The sequence below is a fragment of the Heterocephalus glaber genome, unplaced genomic scaffold, assembly GCF_053883595.1.
Source record: "Heterocephalus glaber isolate CG9 unplaced genomic scaffold, H.glaber_assembly_v1.0 deba00001689, whole genome shotgun sequence".
Lineage (NCBI taxonomy): Eukaryota > Metazoa > Chordata > Mammalia > Rodentia > Bathyergidae > Heterocephalus > Heterocephalus glaber.
The window spans coordinates 10,028,787-10,048,703 of NW_028258414.1; the positions used below are offsets into that span (position 1 = coordinate 10,028,787).

A 19,917-nucleotide genomic window follows, 5' to 3' on the forward strand; every position below is an offset into this window, starting at 1 on the left:
GTTTGCCTGTAAGAGACCTGGAGCCCTGGGAGGGAATTCATTATGGCTGGGTGCCTGGGAAAGTGTTACGGAGATGAGGTAAGAACCAGATTTTAAGGGATTTCTATGCACCATGCCTGTGGTAAAAGGAAGATGGGAAAATTCAAAGACGTTTAAGGTTAGGATCCACATAACCAGATTTATGTGTTAGAAAAATCGCTCTGAGTAGGATGTGGAAGGGAAGAACTGTAAGGAAACTGTGGTTCTGATCAAAAATTAGGAGGCCTTAATTAGGACAGCCTTAGCATGTTTGGAACATACTTAGGAGATAGAATAAACTACATTTGGTGAGTGATTGGTTACAGAGGAAGGTGGAGAGGAGGAATCTGGGCTAGGGCAGTCTGGCACCCACAGTGTTTTGCAAGACCTTTTGCTTTCCTACAACAATCCATTTTACAGAGGAGAAAACTGAGTCACAGATCAGAATAAGGGTCCTTCCCCTGTACTGCAGTTGACTCAATGGAAACAAAAAATGACAGCTGAACATTTCCATATCAGAGGAAGAGGGTTTTGTTTTTGTTATAAAGCTATAAAAGAAGACAACTTAGTTCAGTTTTGCTATCTATGCAAATGACTCCAAGTCTGTAAGAATGACTATAATAGAATTCTACTCTATATATTGTTTAAGTTGTCAGGAAAGAACATGGATCCTTTTAGAAATATTTCTACTAAAACATAAAATATTTGGCTCTTAGACTTGTATTTAAAAAAAAAAAAACTTTCCGCCAGGGATTTAGCTAAGTGGTTCCGCCGCCTGCTTCGCAAGCTCAAGGACCCGAGTTCAATCCCCAGTACCAAAAAAAAAAAAACTTTCCTACAGAATCATTCATTTTGGACAGGGTAACTTGAGAAACTCCTGGGCTATGAAAATAGCATGTGCCCATGGCAGTCTTTAAGAATGACTGCCTGGCAACACCTCCCTGGAATTCAGAAAGTGCAGAAAGTAGCATCCACCTATTTGAGAGGAGGAAATATCCTCTTATCTTTTGCTGGAGGGACTTTGCCATGATTCTGGCTTCTGAAGTTATTGCCGAGCACAAGGACCGTCTCCCACTGTCCTGCTGCTCCCAGAGGGGGCCTGTTCCTTCCACAGGAGCCTCGGGGTGGGGGTGGAGACATTGGCCTGAGCCCTCCAACGGCCCATACTGGCTCAAAGCTTCCCCAACACTGGCCCGCACTCTAACCACTCCTGTAAACAGGAAGTTCTGATGCAGGATTCCATGTATAAGTGAATGACTAAAGCATTAGAGGCTTGGTAAGTTAATCCAAGTGGGTACACACAATGGTCCTGCTTCCAGCAACATTGTTAACTAGACCTGCATCTCACAGTGTTGGGAATATATATTCAGGAGCCTGAAAATTGATATTCCTCTTTTATGTAAGGCAATCTTTAGAAATCTAATACCTCCTTTGAAAAGTCCAGTGTGTTTAAATTAATGCAGTTTGGCTGGTTTGAAGATTGAAAATAGGTTAGCATTAAGACCAGGATTCCTTTGTAATTACTTTTTTCTATTGGTAATAGCTGTTTCTTTAGAAGTGACATTAACATTCTACCAAAACACAGCAGTAATCCAAAAGTTAATGTTCTGTTCATTTATAATTATATTTAATTCATATTTATGAGTTGTTGGGAGGGAGGAGTAAGAAAGAAGTAAGCTTTTAAAAAAATGTTACAGAAGAAATAATTTAAAAGAAAATGTTTTTCTGGAAGATGTACAAAGTCTCTTGAAGTACGAAAAAATAATTTTTAAACACAGTTATGTAAAATCAGATTTTATTAGCTGCAGCTGCAAATCTCTATTTTTATTATTTCCTAGTGGCACCAACTGAATTCAGTGGATAGACTTTCTCCATTTCTTCTTTTTTACTGACCAAATTGTTAACATAAACATCCCCATCACTTTGGTTCCAGTGAGTCAATTAGATTTGTGAGGCCCTTTTAACCAGGAAAAATTCTGCATCTTCAGGCAGTCACTGAACAAGTAGCTTTGTGTTGTTGCCTTTGAATTGTCTAGGAAGCCTGATGTATTATTAATGAATTAATTTCTTGGTGGTGGAGGCCTTTGAATAGCGGTCTGTGAATGGGCAGTTGCCTGGTGGGGCCAGTTTTGGCTGCTGTCATTTAACATGTGTTGCTCTATTGTGAAGTCGTACCCAGCCGTAGGACAATGCTCATTTAATCCACCATGGTGGGACCTCCACACCCCGAGCCCAAGTTGGATGCCAGGGTCAGTTACCCAGCAGCTCGGGCTGGGTCCCTGCGCCGCCTCACTGCCGAGTTGCTGTAATCGTTTTGCTTGCTGTTAATTTTCCCTAAACCAGGGGAAACGCGTGTGTGAGCAGCAAAATGTTCTCAAAAGCGATTCCAAACTGGTCGGCTGGGGTGTCGCCTCCATTCCAGAATGGAGGCAGCTTTCCAGGGAGTGTAAGTTCTTCCTTCCTCCTGGAAATGGAAGCGTCTGGGCCCAGGAGATCCCTGATGTTCTGAGGTCCAGAGTAGCAGATGGCATTATGATTTTCCAAATCCTGATGAACATTCTAACTGAACTTGTTCATTTCACAGTATGTAGTTCTGTTTTTTTCTTCATTTCCTCTCCCTTCCTCTCTCCATCTCCCCCCTCTTTGTTCCTCTTTTATTAACTGATTTTAAACTGACGTGGTATCTTCATCAGCCAGCTTTAAATTCTGTTGTTATTTATTGGATGGAACCAAGGATGACACAGATTCATATATAATTCTCATCCTTTGAATTGTAGCTGATGGAGCCTTTGAATTTCTTTTAAAATGTGTAGGGAAAATACCACCAGTGCTAGGCGCCACAGTCACTGAAGTTCTGTTTCTCCCCTTATCTGTAGCTCGCAGTGCAGGTGGCAAATGGCAGTAATTATTTTAACTAACAGTTGAGTGAACATTCGAGGACATACAGTGTGGCGATGTGGACTTCGGGTTTACAGCGAGTTCTCAGTCTGACTTGATAGTGTTATGGCTTGTTGATTTTTCAGGACGAGGACCTGCCAGCTTCTTGCACTTGAACACTGTGAATGTGGTTCAGATGCCCTTACCTATGCAAAGAGGAATTACTCCTCTCATTTAGGAACCTATTCAGGGCTATTTTTCTCTCCCAGCTCTCCTGTTTGGTTTTGGCTTAATATATTTTATGATCTACCTTTAATCTAAGAGCTATTTTAATCAGCACTTGTGCACATAGTACCCGATGAAATACCAGTGTGTATATTAACATTACAATTAGGTCTTGGATCAAACATATGTAGCTGGACTTTTCCAGAGGAAAGAAAGACTGACCTTACTAGAGTATGAAATTCAAACACTATATAGGGACAAGGTAATACCACAGGTAGGAATTGCGGAATAATTACCTTTAGACCAGCCTGAGCAAGAGACTTCCCATGAGGGTGAGCTCATTTAATGGTTCCTAAAACTCAATCTTGTGGATGTCAGTGGTCATGCTTGATTATTTGCAGCAGCATTTGATGAAAAAGCAATAGAAATGCATTGGGATGCCACAGAAAAAGAGGACAATAACGGATTTTGCTTTTGTAAATGAAATCCCTTCTGTATGAGATGGTATGTTTTATGCTGCCTAAGCCCCTGAAGAGGGAGGTGTATGTGATGTTATTGTCCAAGTGTAATTGTGAACATGGGTGTGCTGTGCACATAGGCACCTCTAAGTAATGCTGTGCATGGTAGCTTATAACCAACAAGAGACCTAAAATAAAAAGAGAAAAAAATGTTCATTGGCTTTGGAAGGGATGCAGTGCAAATACAGTTTAAAAGATTAACCCATTTCCGATTCACCACCCACCCATTTTTGAGGAATTTTTTAAAATACCGAGACCTTTGCCATATGTTTAAGAAAATCTCTAAAGTAATGTAAATCTTTTAAATGACAACAAAATAAGTAAACTAAATGAAGAATTTGTTGTGACATCAATGACCAAAAATTGATCCTCAGAACTTCGAAACACATTTAGGAGAAAAAGAAAATAGGAAAAAATATCTGTGACCTCAGATTTCAATTACATAGAGACAGATTTCTTTAGACCTGTTCGTTTATATTTCGTGTTTTTTATAAGCCATCTGGTAGTGATGTTCACTTGGCTAACAGCTGGTTTTCCTTGATTGAAGGGTTTATGGTAAGGGTGGGTGTTTCAGTGGCAAAAATTCAGACAAGTTAAATGAGCTGCTACTGTGAGCCCAGACCCAGCGGACAGAACTTCACACCAAAATGCCCACACATGTAATTTGTCACGTCTAGCAACCCAGAGCAGGGAGGGGCTGGCCCAGTGTGGAAATTGAATCATCTTTCACTTTCCCTGCTCAGGGCTTGATGTGGATCGGGATGAGTGAAACCAGGGCTCTGCAGTCTCCAGCTGAGGGCCGCCAGCAGCTTCCTCCTCCTCTGATGTCATCTGCAAGCCCCCCTAACCTCAGAGCCTTAGCCCACCCCAGCGCTGTCCCCACAACACCAAGGAGCAGGTTCATTTCCATCTGCATCGTGAAATTACAAATATAGTTAAGGGCAAAAATAATGATCGTCCCTTCCCCATGTGGCCACATTTTTACATAAACTCGATGTTTAGCAGGCATCCCTTGAGTATATTTCCAATCTGCTTGTGTGACCACAGCTTCCTCATGTCTTAAACCGGACTGACTTGTTCTCCAGGCATCCAGGAGCACCTGGCCATCCATCGCTTGTCTCAGTCACCGTGTACCATAGCAAACACTTACAGATAGAGGGACCTTGAAGGCCGTTAAAATATTAACGTTGCTGATTTCCCAGACTCTACCACTGATTACACTGTGGATAGGTAGTTTTGAGTTTGTAGATTCACTTCTGTGAAGATATTTAAAGGCAAAGGACCTTCCTTTTATTGCTTGGATTTTTTTTTAAAAAAACAAACTAGGGCCAGGGATTTAGCTCAGTGGTTTCACCGCCTGCCTCGCAAGTACAAAGTCCCAAGTTCAATCCCTGGTACCAAAAAAAGACAAAAACAAACAAACAAAAAACTAGGTTTTCTCTCCCAGGAGAACACAGATTTGTCCTATGACCTCTGCCAGTTGTCTCTCAAGGACACTACTTTAAGGCAGGGCACAGTGGAAGATCAAAAGCCAGTTTGGGCCCTGACAGGCCAAGTGCTGACATGAAGCCACTGGAATTATGAATGGCCTTTTATCCCCACACTGCAGATAGAAGTAGAGTGACCTAAGATTACTATGCCAGTTACCCTGGTGCTTAGAACCAGAAATTACTGGGCCAGGCCATAGGAACATCAGACTTGAACTAAAAGATTTCCTTTTTAAAATTTTCTTAAATTTTGAAAGAGAATCTGGCTCAATTCCTAAGTTTCCCAGGCTAAGCTCAATCTTGTAATCCTCCTGCCTCAGCCTCCCAGAGTGCTGGGATTACAGCTGTGCACCACCACAACTAGCAGATTTACTTTTAAAATATGGAACATGACTAGCATATTGGACTCCATGTCATTCTTGGGTGTTAACCACCTGCTGACTTGATTCCTTGATGGCAGTAAATTTAGAAATAGGCTATTTTTTAAAAGTTAGCTGGCTGGCTGTGTTTTATTTAACTTTTCAGGCTGGTTTAATCTAACCACAGTGCAACTGGCCTTAATATTCAGCAGTGCAGCCACATCCTGAGATTTTTGAGAAGTTGTCTTCTGTCTCCCTTATGTTTTACTGGCAGTACATATAAAATCTTGGTTTGAAGGAATGTCCATTATGCACAAGGAGAAGGGACTAGAATGCACACCACCACATTGCTCTCGGGGAGTAAGGAATGAAGAAAGTAGGAAAGCAGAGAGGATACCTCACACCCTCCAGACTCTTGTACCGGTTGACCTGTCCCTCATCCAAACTGCTTGGAGTCAAAAGTGTTTCAGATCTTGGGACATTCGCAGAGTTTGCCAGTGGAACATTCCTGTTCCAAAACCCCAATTCAAGTTCTCTAGAGTCCACACTTTCCTCCTCACCACTCTCTTCCGTGGACTCAGTGCACCAGCCAACCTGAATCAGACCCACAGGGCCCCCCAGTACCACTGGAGCGCCCAGCCCTGTCACTGTTGCTTGGTTTTCCCTCCCTCTTACAGGGCTGTTTATTAGGGATCCACATCTCATCTCTCAAAACACAAATCCTGGGGGCTGGGGATTTAGCTCAGTGGTTCCACTGCTTGCCTCACAATCGCAAGGTCCCACAAATTCTGTTCGTATGTGGATCAAGTATCAGCCAACCACAATGCTGGGCTCATTGTCTTCGACATGGTAGGTGCTCAAGAAAATTGTTAAATGAATGAGCACATCAATAATGAATGTATCGCTTTTCTACAGTATCGGATGCTTACCCGTCAGTGTCTGAATTAACATCACTGTCAGGTTCCATGGTCATCTTTAATTAGAAGCTAAGGCCAAAATGAAGTTCTCAGGAATATTTTTTTAAGCAAAGATCCCTTCCCACCCCCACCCCCCCAGCAGTGTACTTGGGCCAGGCTTCTTCTTTGTACAAAACAGAGTTCTGCTGAGAAACTGAGCTTCTCGTAAAACAAATAGCCCTTAAAAAGAAAAGAAAAAAAAATAGCCCCTTACCTCTATCTGTTTAAACCTTCTATTTTGACATAATTTTAGGGTCACACACAGGTGTCAGAAAAATTCTGGAGAAATCCTGTGTACACACACACACACATCGTTTCCCTGATGCGAACAGTATCACAACTAGGAAACTAACTTAGACACTACTTAGATACAAACCACTGATCTTATTCAGGTTTTACTACTGCACTGTTTGTGTGTGTTGGGGAGGGGTGTTAGTAATAAACATTAAAGACAGGTCCTTTTAAAGCCATGAAATATCATGATTTCAAAAAAAAGAGTATCACAGGCTTAGGGTGTAACTCAGGGCTAGTCATTCACCTAGCATGAGGCCCCAGGGGAGACCCCCAGCGCCACCAAAATATAAAATCCCTCTAAAATAATGATCTCCCCTTTAAAGAAGTCATTTCAAAAGCATTTTTCTCATTTCTGTTTTCTGTATTTGGACCATCTAACTTACCTGCCTGCTTCCAAGGCCACAGAACGCACTTCTGACAAACAACTCTGCATGTGAACTCGTGGCAGCTAAGGTTGAGATGGCGCCTCCTCCTGCTTCCCCTTCCTCCTGCTCTCGGAGTGAGCAGGTACAGGCACACACATGCACACAGATTTTCTGCTGCTTGCCTTTTTCTATGCCTGAGTACCTTGCTGACAAGTGCTAATAACAAAATGCCCAGAGAGAGTCCAGTTGAAGTTAGCATACATTAAACATTCTGAACTTGTCCTTTTGCCCATAGATTGCGCATAATTAATAATTAAACAGTTTCAGTTGTAATGGGTTGACCTTCCTGAACCGTTCATTATTCACAAGGCAAAGGCATCACTCAAACTTCTTTCCCATTGTCCTTCACTGTTCCTGGCGTACCACGAGCTCGCTTTCCAGTTGCTTAGCGAAAGGGGCTGACCAGGTAGTTACCGAAACCTCTGAGACTTGGAGACTGTCCTCCTTGATGACCAGAATTGCTTACTGAAAAGCTTTATGACAGCTGTTTTTATGTAACTGTTGCCTCCTCGATAACAAGATCCAGCTCTCATCCCTTTAGTAGGGCTCTAAAGTTGATTTGGGACTAGACTCTCAGGCTAAGGCTTTTGGTTAAGGTTGTGTCCACTGCCGTTGTCCACCTGCATGCTTAGAAGTTCAACAGAAAAGCATCCCCAAAAGCCCTTAAGGTGAAGTATGGCACCCAGGGTCTTAAAGAGAGTGACTTTTATTAACAATTTAGAGTCAGTTTCAGCCAGTTCTGGGAGTTATCGGTGTAACTGCTTCTTCGATTCACATTTGTTTTTCAAATGTATTTCTCCATCTTTCCCGAACCCATATTCCACAGAGGACATTTTTGATAAGTAGCAGCAAACACTTTACTGGATTCTGTGGGATCCCTGGGATGGTTCTCAGGCCCCCTGGAGCCCCACCAGGATGGGGTGGTTTCCCTTCCTGTGAGTTGCAGGAAGCCGGAGGCCACAGTTCGTGTGCACTGCCTTCCTCCCTTCCCATATTCGAACTAAATAACAAATAGGTTCTTTCACATCCTGATCTACACAACTTCTGATTTTATTTTCTTTAAAAAGAGAAAAGCATGCTTCAAAATCCTTCAACACAGTGAACATTCTCAGATGTGCTCCTGTGCGCTCCTTTGCCCTGCGTACTTTTATGGAAGCTCTCAGAGGCCGCTGTCGTCTGGGGTTATGTGTGTCATTCCCACTGCCCCCTACCAGCCAGTCTTCTGCAGCTCGGAAAATGCTTCCTCAAGGCATGCGAGAGACATGGATTTTAAAGTAAAAAGAAATGTCAGGTGTTGTCCACATGAGATGAGAATCTCCCCCTGCATCTTTGATGAGTGATTCTTTGCCGATGAGATAAGAATCCACTCGCTGTGGTTCTCTGAAGTCGACTTGGGCTGGCATTACTAGAAGTGAAATAAATTATTCATGGGTACCACCCAGTGTTCCTTAGTTTTATAATATGAGGAACTTAACAGTCTACAATATCAGGTCTTAAATAAAATTAACTACCCATGCAAATGTCACATTTCTCCATTTCTCATCCATGGTAAAAATGACATCTTAATCGGGTTGCCTGGTCTATAATTCATTAATTTACTCTTTGTATCATACTTAGAAATGAGACTCACATTAGCATCATGTTTTATACCAGATCTTGGAGAAAAGAAAAGCAAGCCAGAATTGTAACCATCTTGGTAAATATTCCACCACATTAAGACAGCAAGCAGGCTTTTATTTTTCTAAATATTGCATTTTAAGACTTCTGCCCCTCAGACACTTCCAGTACCATAGACTCCAAAAAAAGAATAATCTATAAAGGTATGGCTTAGAGAAGCTTCCTAACTGGTCAGAATCCATAATTTCTGTACCTCAAACTTTGAACTATCTTTTTACTTACGGTATTTGAGACAATAACATGTCATTTCTTGAACTGGGCCTGGTAGCATCTCTCAGGCCCAGAGATATATACAACTTTCCTAAAACAGGCCACAGCTGAAATTGATATCATGTTTTATTTTTGCTCTTCAAACCAATGGGACTTCTGTGACCATTTTACAGTACCTTTATTGAGGGCTGGTCATGTCACTGTGTGCTGTGTTTCTTTTGAGTAGACCAATTCACCAGCCCCTGTTTTTCATGTCCTCTCTATGAAGTGCCAGCATGTGACCCTTTGAACTTGGCAAGATTTTATTTCACTCTCATTTTCCTTTCTTCCTGAAGCCTTTCTCTACTAATGAGAATTTTAAGTTTAGAATACTAACCTTCCTGTCCTCTGGCTGAATAGCATAAATTCAAAGAGGATGGGTATGCAAAAAACCCAAGAAACATTTTGTTCTTATTCTTCTATCAACCTCTTGGAGATTTTTTCCCCCCTTTTTGGCTGGTTTGACCCCTTCGGTTCCTTTTTATTTAACTGTATTTTCCAGCAGTTTCCAATTGTTTGAATTGAAAACAAAGCCTTAATAAGAGTTCTAGTTAATTTTCTGTCTTGTAATTACCGATCTCATTTTTCTGATAATTGGCCACAGCAATTATATGTATATTTACTAATCACATAGGAGGCTGTGCAATTGTATCTCTCTGCCACCATTGATAATGACACGCATATTGCAGAGGTGCTTTCATCATCTTCTTTTTTCCACTACATCAAAGCCATTTCCTCTCGATCTCAATAATGAATACATGCATGCATTTGACACAGTTGTGTGCTAGAGAAATTGTTTGGCTCCCACCAAATGCTGCATGCTTTGAGTTTCTTGCCTGCAGCGCTGGAAGGTTGTATGTAATGATATATTGCTCATCCAAATGGCCAAAACACTCCAAAGCACAGTGAGATTAAAATAAGTCATTCCTTTGTTAATTTAAATAGGTGCATGTATCATACTTTGCAGGGCACTTTGTGCAGGGATGTCAGGGAGGAAAAAAGGCGCCGAAAGGTATTTTTAATAGCAAATGAGAATAGATGAGAATAGAGTCATTTGCAGCTGCCTACTTTATGTGGCTCTCTTGTTCCAACTGTAGGTCTAATGAGATGACTGTTAAAGTACTCTGCAGTGTAATTTCATTACATCCTGAGCTGTTACACTATAAACACAGTGGCGCTCTCTGTCATTCTTGGAAAAACTCCTAAATTCTTAAAGCCTTCCTTTGCAAATACTAATGGGCTTTGCTCCCTGTGTTGCATGATCGTGGTCGCTGTTGTTGCTCGTGTAGTTTTCTGCTCTTCTGGGTGAATCCCTTCACTGCCCCAGTTTTGTTTGGTCATGGAGATGGGAGTTGCTCATTGTGTCCTTAATCCACTGGCTTCCTCCTATGACGAGTTCGCCCAGCCTGGCGAATAGGCTGAAATTCGTTTTCAGGGGAAAACTTTCCTTAAAAATCCCATTCTATTAAAGTAAGAAAAAGATTTTTACCCACAAATGTACACTGTAGGGGCAGGCGGTTAAGAGCAGTTGAATATACAAATAAATGTAAATAAACAGGAAAGTGTAAATAAATAGCAAATCCAGTAAAAGAAACAAAGGTCAACACAAGAATAATTTCACAGCTCTTTGTTAATTACAAGACCATTTGTGTGTTACTTAAATAATCATTAATTTCTCATTTACACTTTCCCTACCTTCCTTCCTACCCTGTGGCTATCGTTGTCCTTTCTTCACCTCCCCTCCCTCTTTGCTCTCATGTTTCTCACCATTGTAAAATGTGTGGGACTCGAAATTTGGCATTTTTTGCCTAAACGTGTGGAAGGAGGGTAGAGCCAGTCCTTTTAATTGGATGAGGCCTCGTGTCATATGTTCATTTTTATCCTGCTCCTCTGAATGGGCTTCCAGGGGTTGGGGGGTGAAATAGAAAGAAAAGGAATTGTCCTGACTTTTGGTGACTTGTTTTTCCTCCATCCCAGGATTCGCCCGTCCTTCCGGTTGGAGAGTTCTCCGAGCCATTTGTACATTTCATCACTCAGTGGTGAGCTCGTTTGCAAACATGCCATGCCCTCAATGTAAACGCTACATGCCATTAACTCAGCCGCTCCGGGAGACCTTATGGCTCTCCCTGCTTCCTTTTGGAGACGGGAGGGACTTTGGGGCCTTGGGCAGATGGGGCAGCAAAGCCAAAGAAATTGTTTAAATTATGTAAGCGTTATTTACACAAAGGGTCATAAATGTACTTCCAAGGCTCTTCCTGTTTTAATAAACTGCTGAGAGTCAGGCTCCTCCTTTGAGCACGGCACTGTTGCCATCCTGTTGGGGTGGGGTTTTTTCCTAAGAAATATACAATTTTATAGCCCCTATTGAACAGACATATGAAGCTTATTTTTATTAATGTAACCTCAAGTTACCCATAAAACTGCCTGTCACTTGGTAGAAGCAGCATAGTTTATTAATTCATTGGATTTTCAGTAAGTAACTTTTATCTGTGGTTATATTTTAAACACAATAGTGGGGTCCCACTTCCCCAGATTCCGATGTTTGAAAGCCGATGAACACGCAGCTCCATTAGGCCCACTTCATCCCATGAGGAACTGAGGGAAACCCAGGATTTAGACCAAAGGGACCCCTGAGCCTCTGGGCAGCCCCTTGTCATTTTATACCCAAGGAAATGCATTTTTCTGCCAAAGGTTCTTTTGCAGCCTTGTGCCTTTTTCCTCCCGGCAGAAGGCGTCTTTCTTTTATTGGCCCTTTCCCCACCACCCCCCTCTTCCCTCTTCTGCAGGGCTCCTGTGGCCTCTGGAGGCCAGTTCCACACTGCCCTCTCCCTCACCCCGGCGTTTGGAGTTACACGGGAATGATCATCCCCAGAGCCAAAGACCAGGGGACCTTCTGGAACTCCTCCATAGCCACCTTAGCTCCCCTCTCCTCCTTTCACCAAAGTCCCCCCAGGGGTCAGTGCCATGGCACCTGCAGGCCCTGCCAAGGGGAGCCCTTGGTCCTGGGGCGGGTGAGGTGGCACAGTCACTGTCTCCTCCCCCATGATGCATCTGATGATTACGCTAAAGTGAAGCCAAGAAATATTCCTTAATATAAATGTCAAGCGTTATCACCTTTTTGACTAAGTGTCATATGTTACCTCTTAATAAAAATGTCTCGTACAGTTTATATAACACAGGGAAAATGCAAGGAAGAACCCTTCCCCACTTAAAATAATTTTAACACTGTTTCTATTTATTTAAAATACTTCTGTAATATTCTGTAGCTTTTAAAAACTGTTTTTATTCTGCAAACCTTTTGTTTCCTAAGTATGGGAGCAGGGAACATACTGATTAAAAACAAATCCTGAGCTGTTTTGAAGCTCTTCAATGATGTTATAGCCAATACTCAGAAACATATATTCATCTCTTAATTTCCTTTAAATAGGGTTCCTAAAAACACTTAGAAGTGGGAATGCCCCATTTTGCAACACACAAATTGAAAAACAGACCTTGTGATTGCTTTGCTGCCTACAGTCCTGTTTAGGCCCCACCCTCTCCGGTTCCTCTCCCTGTGTGGTCTGAGACCAACCTGGGGGTACGGCTGGTCTGAGTGGCCAGGAGGAAAAGTGAATAAGGCTTTGCTGTCCTCCTATCCAAAAAAAAAATTAATCAGCTGTTATATAAAAGTTTTATGGAGACAGAGGGAGGGATAACCTGTGTTGAAATTTCCACAGATGTCAAGCTGAAACAGAAATGATAGTGGGTAATGGCCTTGTTCCCCCAAGAGATACAGCTACTTTGGAATATCAGATTAGGACTGTTACCAACTCCACTGATGAGATAGCTTGAATTACTTGCTAATGGATGTAGTATTTGAGAGGTGCATATGGTTATTTATAGGGAACGGAAATGTCCTCCATGTCCTCCGTGGTTCATAACTACGATTCTTGTTTACCAAATGATCATTAAATCTCTCTATTTAAAAAAAAGGGGGGCAGGGATTTAGCTCAGTGGTTCCGCCACCTGCCTCGAAAGCACAAGGTCCTGAGTTCGATCCCAGATACCAAAAAAAAAAAAAAAAAAAATGTACTGTCAGCAATGCAGAGACTATATGGAGGGTTTCATTTCTGCATGTACCTCATATAAAGAAAAGGCATCTGTGTTCTTTCCCAAGTGATCAAAGCAGCAATCTCTTCTCCTGACTTCATCCCACAGACTGGGTTTAGAACAGATACGGCCCTGGAGTGGGCAGCTACCCAGTCACCTCTGTCCCTTTGGTCAGCACTTCATCATATAGCTGAGTGCATGCCACAGCTACTAATTATACCAATTGGATGGAAGACAAGAGCTGTTTTGCATAAGGAATGTGATTTGTTAAGCAGCCTAAACAAACTTAGCTGCCCCACAGCTGTTTAATGAATAAATAAATTCAAGTGGAGATAATGTATAAAAACCCACTTGTAATTTTGAAGCGCTATTTACCAGATTCCTGACCTCTGTTATATACTACTTATCCTTGGGAGTCAGAGTGAATGAGTGAGATGTTTTCTCATTTGACTTGACAGTCCTGTTTATTTCCTTGTTGTCTTATCCCAATTACCAAAAAAGAAGTATATTGTTAAAAGATTGAAATAAATAGATAACTGAGTCAGGAAGAGAGTATTGCTGCTATTTTTGCACATTAATTTCAAATGTAGAATTAGAATAAGTTTAAATTCATTCTTTGTCTGTATTGCAAAATTAAGGTTTTTTAAAAAAGCTGTGTTTCTGAGTCAGAAAGTCTCCAGAAATCTGACTAAAGGCCAAAATAAAAGGAAAGGAGGAATATAGATTAATACTTTGGCCAAGAATTGAACATTATGGATTTTTAAAACATCCAAATTCAGGGGGAAATAGTCAGTGGTAGAAGTTAAACCATGAAAAATTTACAGATGATACAGATAATATGAGGATTGTTTCCCCCCATTATAGCATGCGAAAACAGCCAAAAGAAAGGCCAGCGCCTGAGGAATTGATGGTAAGTAAATTTTCTTAGTTATATTAGAATTCTCCAGTTATATATTTATGTTTAACCTTCTGTTAAAGAGATCAGCTTGGAATTTTAAAAATCCACCAACCCTAGAAAGATAACATCATTGTCTTCATTTGGGTAGGTGTTTTTGAAGCTTCTACCGTCCAGTTATTGTTTTAGCTTTTGAAAAACTCATCACTATTTTGAAACAGAACTCTCTCCTTTTGCCTCTCTGAGAATCACAAAGTTAATGAGGACCACTCTGTCCCTACTGCCTGCCGCACCTTCCAGAGGTCAGAGACCTGGGAGCAGAAAAGACAGGCGCCGTGTTAACGTTTTTAGTGCAGTTCAACAGGAAATGCTGGACGTGGCAGGGAGTCCTCTTGGATTCGTGTAAAAATGAAATGAGGCTGGCTGCAAAAGATCAAGTTAATGTGAATCTTTAGTCTTTCCTCAGGAAGAGACGCTGCACCGGGCTTCGAGTGTGGTGTTCTCAGCTCCAAGGCAGCTTGCTTTGATTGCAAATGACAGTTTGTACTCAAGCAGGGAGAGGAACGGAGAGGCTCCCTAACAATTCCCAAATGGTCATCTATTTAGTGCAGATTGTTGATTTGACAATGCACAAGCTGTTGGGATGCCGTTAGGATGGACCATTAGTAAATAATAATTATAGTCTGCTCTTTCTGATGTTTTGTATACCACGCCCTGCCCTTACATGACTACACCCACAGCTCTCCGCCAGTCACCTTTCACCTCTGTAAACAATCTGCATTTTACAGTTACCCGGTCAGAGGCTTTTATTCTTTGTATTTCACCTAATAATTACTCTTAAATGCCCAAACTTCTGTAAAAACGCAGATTTCATCCCCACATAGAAAGTATTTTTACCATGGAGAAAACTCTCCGGGTAAGTAGTTTACTCCTTTGTATCATCCCTGGAGCAAGATCTCAGTTTTCATAGTAGTTTCAGGTTAAAGTTTACCACTAAAATCTCTGCAGTTTATAACTGCAGGTGTCATGTCTGGAATAGACTGGTGTGGGTTTGATTTTTTGTTTTTTTTAATCTCTTTGATGGTTGGGCAGTTCTTGCAGTTAGTCACATTTGAGAAAACTTGAAACAGGTTCTAGAGATGGAGACGTATTTACCTTGTGCATTATTATGCTATGGCTGGATAGCTCAGCTATTAAAACAAAGGAAGAAGGTTTCATAAAACAGGTATGTGTTTGTAAATGTGTGTCTCGGTGCTCCAATGAATTGGCCACTTATAAATAAAACATCTGCAGATCATGTGTACACTCATAAATGTTTACAGATGTATGTGTGGCTAAGGAACACCTCTTGGGGTGGCAGGTCATAAAGGTGAGGCTAAGGGATGAGTTCTTTCACTGCTTTGGAAGCAAGTGGATATGGTGTATATGTGTGTGTGTAAGGACATATCTTTAGAATATATCTTTATACTCTGATATGTGCTGTCCCACATTTTAAATTAATAAATATCAATAAAATACAAGGAAAACTGTAGTCACATGAAGCACCATCCTATACTTAAGTCAACATTATTTTTAATACTACTGTCTGTTTGGTTTTAAATGATTTTATTCCCAGAGGTTCTGCAGTAGGGAGGTACCCTCGTTTGGAAAGGGCTCAGGGAGGAGGCAGGAACAGTGGGGCCAGGGGCTGTTATGGTAAGGTGATTGACCACTGCCTGACTTTTGCCAAAAGTTTGGACCCAATAAGGGATGAGAAAGAAAGTGAGGTGTCCATTGTCTTGGACCAGAGTCATCAGGGGGACCCAGGCTTCAGGAACCAGTTCCTTTATTCCTTCCAGCTTATTAATGGCTTTAATTTTTCCCTTTCCCTCTCCGCCTACAACCTATTTGATGGTGCTCCCATCTGGAAGCCGGGAGCCTCCTCTGGAATGCACCAACCGTAGAGCCCATTTGTCACTATGGGTGGGGGCCTCTGCCTTTTGCAAAAAGAGCAGTTTATCTCCCAAGCTCGGTAACTCCAGCCAGCAGGGTACCAACGTGGGCTGCACAGCTTGGACCGCATCAACTGTGAGGCCTGCAGGATTGTCAAGGTTTCCCTGCGGGTTTGCGTTTTCCAAATCAGAGGAAGAAAATCAGAGATGGAGCCGGGTGGAAATACTGAGAGTCAGAGATTCACCATTTGGAAACTCTTAAATGAACTCCAGGTATGGCCTTGATGGAATGCAGCACTTCCCAGCCTAAGGAAGTCAGAATGAGGCAGGACGGGTGGCCCCTGTCACCCTGACTCCTGGGCCTGGCTGGGCACGAACCTGGCACTCAGGCTGTCTTTGCCTTTCTGTTTGTGGGGTCACCATATATGCCAGGATACCTCATATCAAGTCTTAAAATCATGGTCCATGCCAATCTTAAAGATGAAATGTAAAACTCCAGGTTCTGGAGACCATGAATATCCCAGTGTTACAACTCATTTAGTTGTTTAGCTATTTAATTCTCTCTGTTTAGTGTGGTGTTCTTCAGATAGTTGTAAATTTTTATGTCCTAAGTGGAAGTTTCATAAAATCAGACCAAGAAATTCCCTTAACACTCACATTTTGGGAAGACCAAAGTCTGTATCAGTGGTGTCAAACTTTTTACATCTTTCAATGATTAAAAAAAAAAAAAGCAGCCCTCTGCAGCACAAGTGCCAGAAGTTCGCCACCAGTGGATTTGAGCTGGTATAGTTTCCTGACATGTAGCCATGAAGCTACATAAAGAATTCACTCAAGGGGCCTGGGATTTGGCTCAGTGGTTCTGCCTCACAAGTGCAAGGACCTGAGTTCGATCCCCGGAACCAAAAAAAAAGAATTCACTCGAAAGTTCCATCATTGGCATCCACACCGGCTTAAAAGATCTCAGGACCAGGTAAAGGATTGAATTTGGCAGATACTTATTGTCCTGTATGGTGCAAAGTCCTGTGCTAGTCCCAGCCAAAGATACAGAGTAAGCTCCCCATGAATAGTCTTTCAGGGGATGCAGCAGGTTCACCGGAAACTAGGATAAAGGAGCAGTTATAAGGGGACTCCCAGGTTCTGTGGGGATCCATCTGGGGAATTGGGGGAAAGCTGTGTGTGAGGAGAGAGTAGCATTTGAAAAAGGCCTTTGGAGGACCGGTTGAATTTTAAGAGTTTTTTGAGGGACCTTTCCAGGCAAAGAAAATAGGACAGGCCAACCCTGAGTGTGTGTAGGCCCCAAACCTTTTCAGACCAACAGGAAGCTTTTGGTGCTGCTGAAAACAGAAACTCATTTGATGTTGACTTAGTGGAATTCCAAACCCACAAAGCTGGAGTTCAGATAGACAACATATTCACCACCAACTGGGCTGTCTCTTAAGAAACTCCACTCTGGTAAAAGGAACTCTAGTGTCCGTGTCTGAAAATTTTGACTTTATGTAGAAGTACTGCAGCACACCCATCCAACACTCATCCATGTGGGCCTTTTTCATTGAGTGAATTCTCTTGAAATTCACTTCCCACTCAAGCATAGGGAAGCCACTGGGCCTGAGGAAGGTGTGGCCTTCCTTCAGCTCTATCAGAGCCTGTGGCATAAACTGGGAGTCAGCATTAAACCCCACAAGTAGAACCAACCATGCGGGCAGTCGTGAACATTCAACACACTGGCAACCAGACAGGTAGGAACCAGCCTCATGCAACTCTTTCTGCTCCTGTAATAATGACTGCAATCTTGAAAACCCCACTTAAAAAACACACTGGTGTAATAGGAAAAGACGTATGACGGAGCCACCCCAGCTCTATGGCCTGGCACTACCAAACCTAGAAGGAAGTTTTCAGGCAGTAGTGACTCTGAGGAGGCGGCAGAGAGAATACTCAGCAGGCTCCAGATGACGGCAGAGGTGTCCTGGCTTCTTCTGTGGGGAAAAGTCAGCTCTTGCAGGCAAAAAAAGGATTGGTGGGACTAGCAAGAGGAAGATAATGCACAGGTGGTCAGTTTTCCCATAAGGTCAATAAGCAGATTGAGGGGGACCAAAAAAATCAAAATCAGACCTTTCAGTTCACAACTAAGAGACAACCTGAGGCATGAGCATTGAAATATGAGGGTCCTAGTCTGGTATTGCTATTCAGATTATATGTTTAAACACTCGTAAAGAGGTAAGATGACAAACATAACTGCATAGACCATGTGCTTCTCTAAACCACAGGAATTCCTTCTGAGGAATTGCTCTTCCTTTAGAGTCTTTGGTGGCTGTGACTTAGCAGGAACAGGCTCTGCCAAGGCCCTTCCTGAGTCAGCCCAAACCACAATCCATTCCCTTCCGCTTCAGCATCTTCCCCTGCAGAATTGAAGGGATGCATTGGATCTGCAGGCCTTAACCAAAGGTCTGTGACTTCAGGAAGTCTGTTAGTGCCCTTGGAATCACATGTAAAATCGTGTTGTGGATGGGGGTTTGCTTTTTTTTTTCCTGAAAAGAGGAATTCATGATTGTCACCAGTTTTTCAAAGGGGACCATGACCCTAAATGATTGTTAAGCTCCCTCATCACCTTCCCATCCTGTGGCCAAGACCAGACAAGCAGCTGGCGGGGGTGGGGGTGGGGGGAGTGTCCATTCCCTCGGAGGCCACCTGCTGGGGTGGGAGAGGGGAGGGAAGGACCCTCCCTGGGGACTCCAGGGCTACCACCAGCTGTCAGACAGCCCTGTCACCTCCCAGCCTGCCCCAAATGCCAGGCGCTGCCCAGCAGGGAAGGCGAGGGCTGCAGGCACCCATGCGGTCAGTTTGGGCACAAAGTGCTGTAGATCCCTCTATGCATTTAGACTATTTCCAGGAGCGTCCCACATCTAAGCTCTATTTAATGGAATCTATGCATAGTAAGTAATCAGGTCAGAAGAAGCAGCATCCTGGTTTGAGATCAATTGCTGGCTAATACTTTATCTAGGCCACTTTATTATCTCATGCTGATCCGATTCCCATTCTCCTCCTCCTTTGTAGCATGCACTTCGGCTGTGGGAAAAGTACGGATCCCATACATATTAAAAACATATACCCATTCTATCTGTATGTAAATGTGTGAGGCACAGCTGGATATTGCAGAGGAGTTTGATTTACTAATAGTTATTATCTGTTCTAGCTGTTCAGTGGCAGAATTTCAGAGAAACAAGCTGGCGCAGAAATTGTCTTTATGCTATTACTATACTGCTTTAGTAATTGTTTAAAAACATGAGTTTTCTCCTTAGGTTCTAATAATGCCTGTTATTTTATGCATTTCCTCGTACATTCCAGAGCAGGGCGTCCTGGTTTAGCACTTCCTCTGGTTTTGTTTTCCAGTCAGTCACCTAAGAAGAAACACCGGGTGCGGTTTGCAATTGACATTTAACATTTTGCTTAGAAAGCAAGTAAATAGTGGGAATGGAAATACAAGAAGCAGGTGTGGCTCTGAGGGGAGGGTGTTAGTTATAATCAAAATAGTGCTTTTGGATATTTTCCCTTCGTCTAATCCCAGCAGCTGTAAACTTGAAGGCATCTCATTTCTCATTGAAGCCTTTATGTACAAGAGGTGGTAATGTGTGGGGGCTAATAAACACCAAACTGCTCTAGAAAAATCTGTTTAAACATTTAATTACTTGCAAAGAGATGTTAACTTGTTTAACTCACCTAAATTAAATTGTCACTGGTAGCTTTTCTGCTTCCCCAAACTTGATTGTAATTACACTCTCAGATACTTTGGTTGATTCTTCTCTCTGTTGATTGAGGCAATGATAAATTAGGCACCTGCATGATCCCTTTTAAAATTCACCCTGTTAGATTTTTCTCTCTCCAGCAAAGTCCACTGCGACCTTGGGGTTCACACCAAATGG

General features: G+C 42.4%; 1 protein-coding gene across 7 annotated transcripts in view; it reads left to right on the forward strand.

The window, feature by feature from the left end:
* The window catches only part of Map2k5 (mitogen-activated protein kinase kinase 5), a 258,240-nt gene that overhangs the window by 212,326 nt on the left and 25,997 nt on the right, over window positions 1-19,917 (forward strand). For 5 of the 7 annotated variants that reach the window (XM_004855593.4, XM_004855594.4, XM_021237013.2 and 2 more), the window contains 2 exons: window positions 11,063-11,124; window positions 14,039-14,084. The exons of the other annotated variants lie outside the window; for them this stretch is intronic. In XM_004855593.4, the coding sequence (XP_004855650.1) occupies window positions 11,063-11,124; window positions 14,039-14,084 (108 nt within the window). The remainder of the gene's footprint in view (window positions 1-11,062; window positions 11,125-14,038; window positions 14,085-19,917) is intronic. 7 annotated transcript variants of the gene reach the window in all.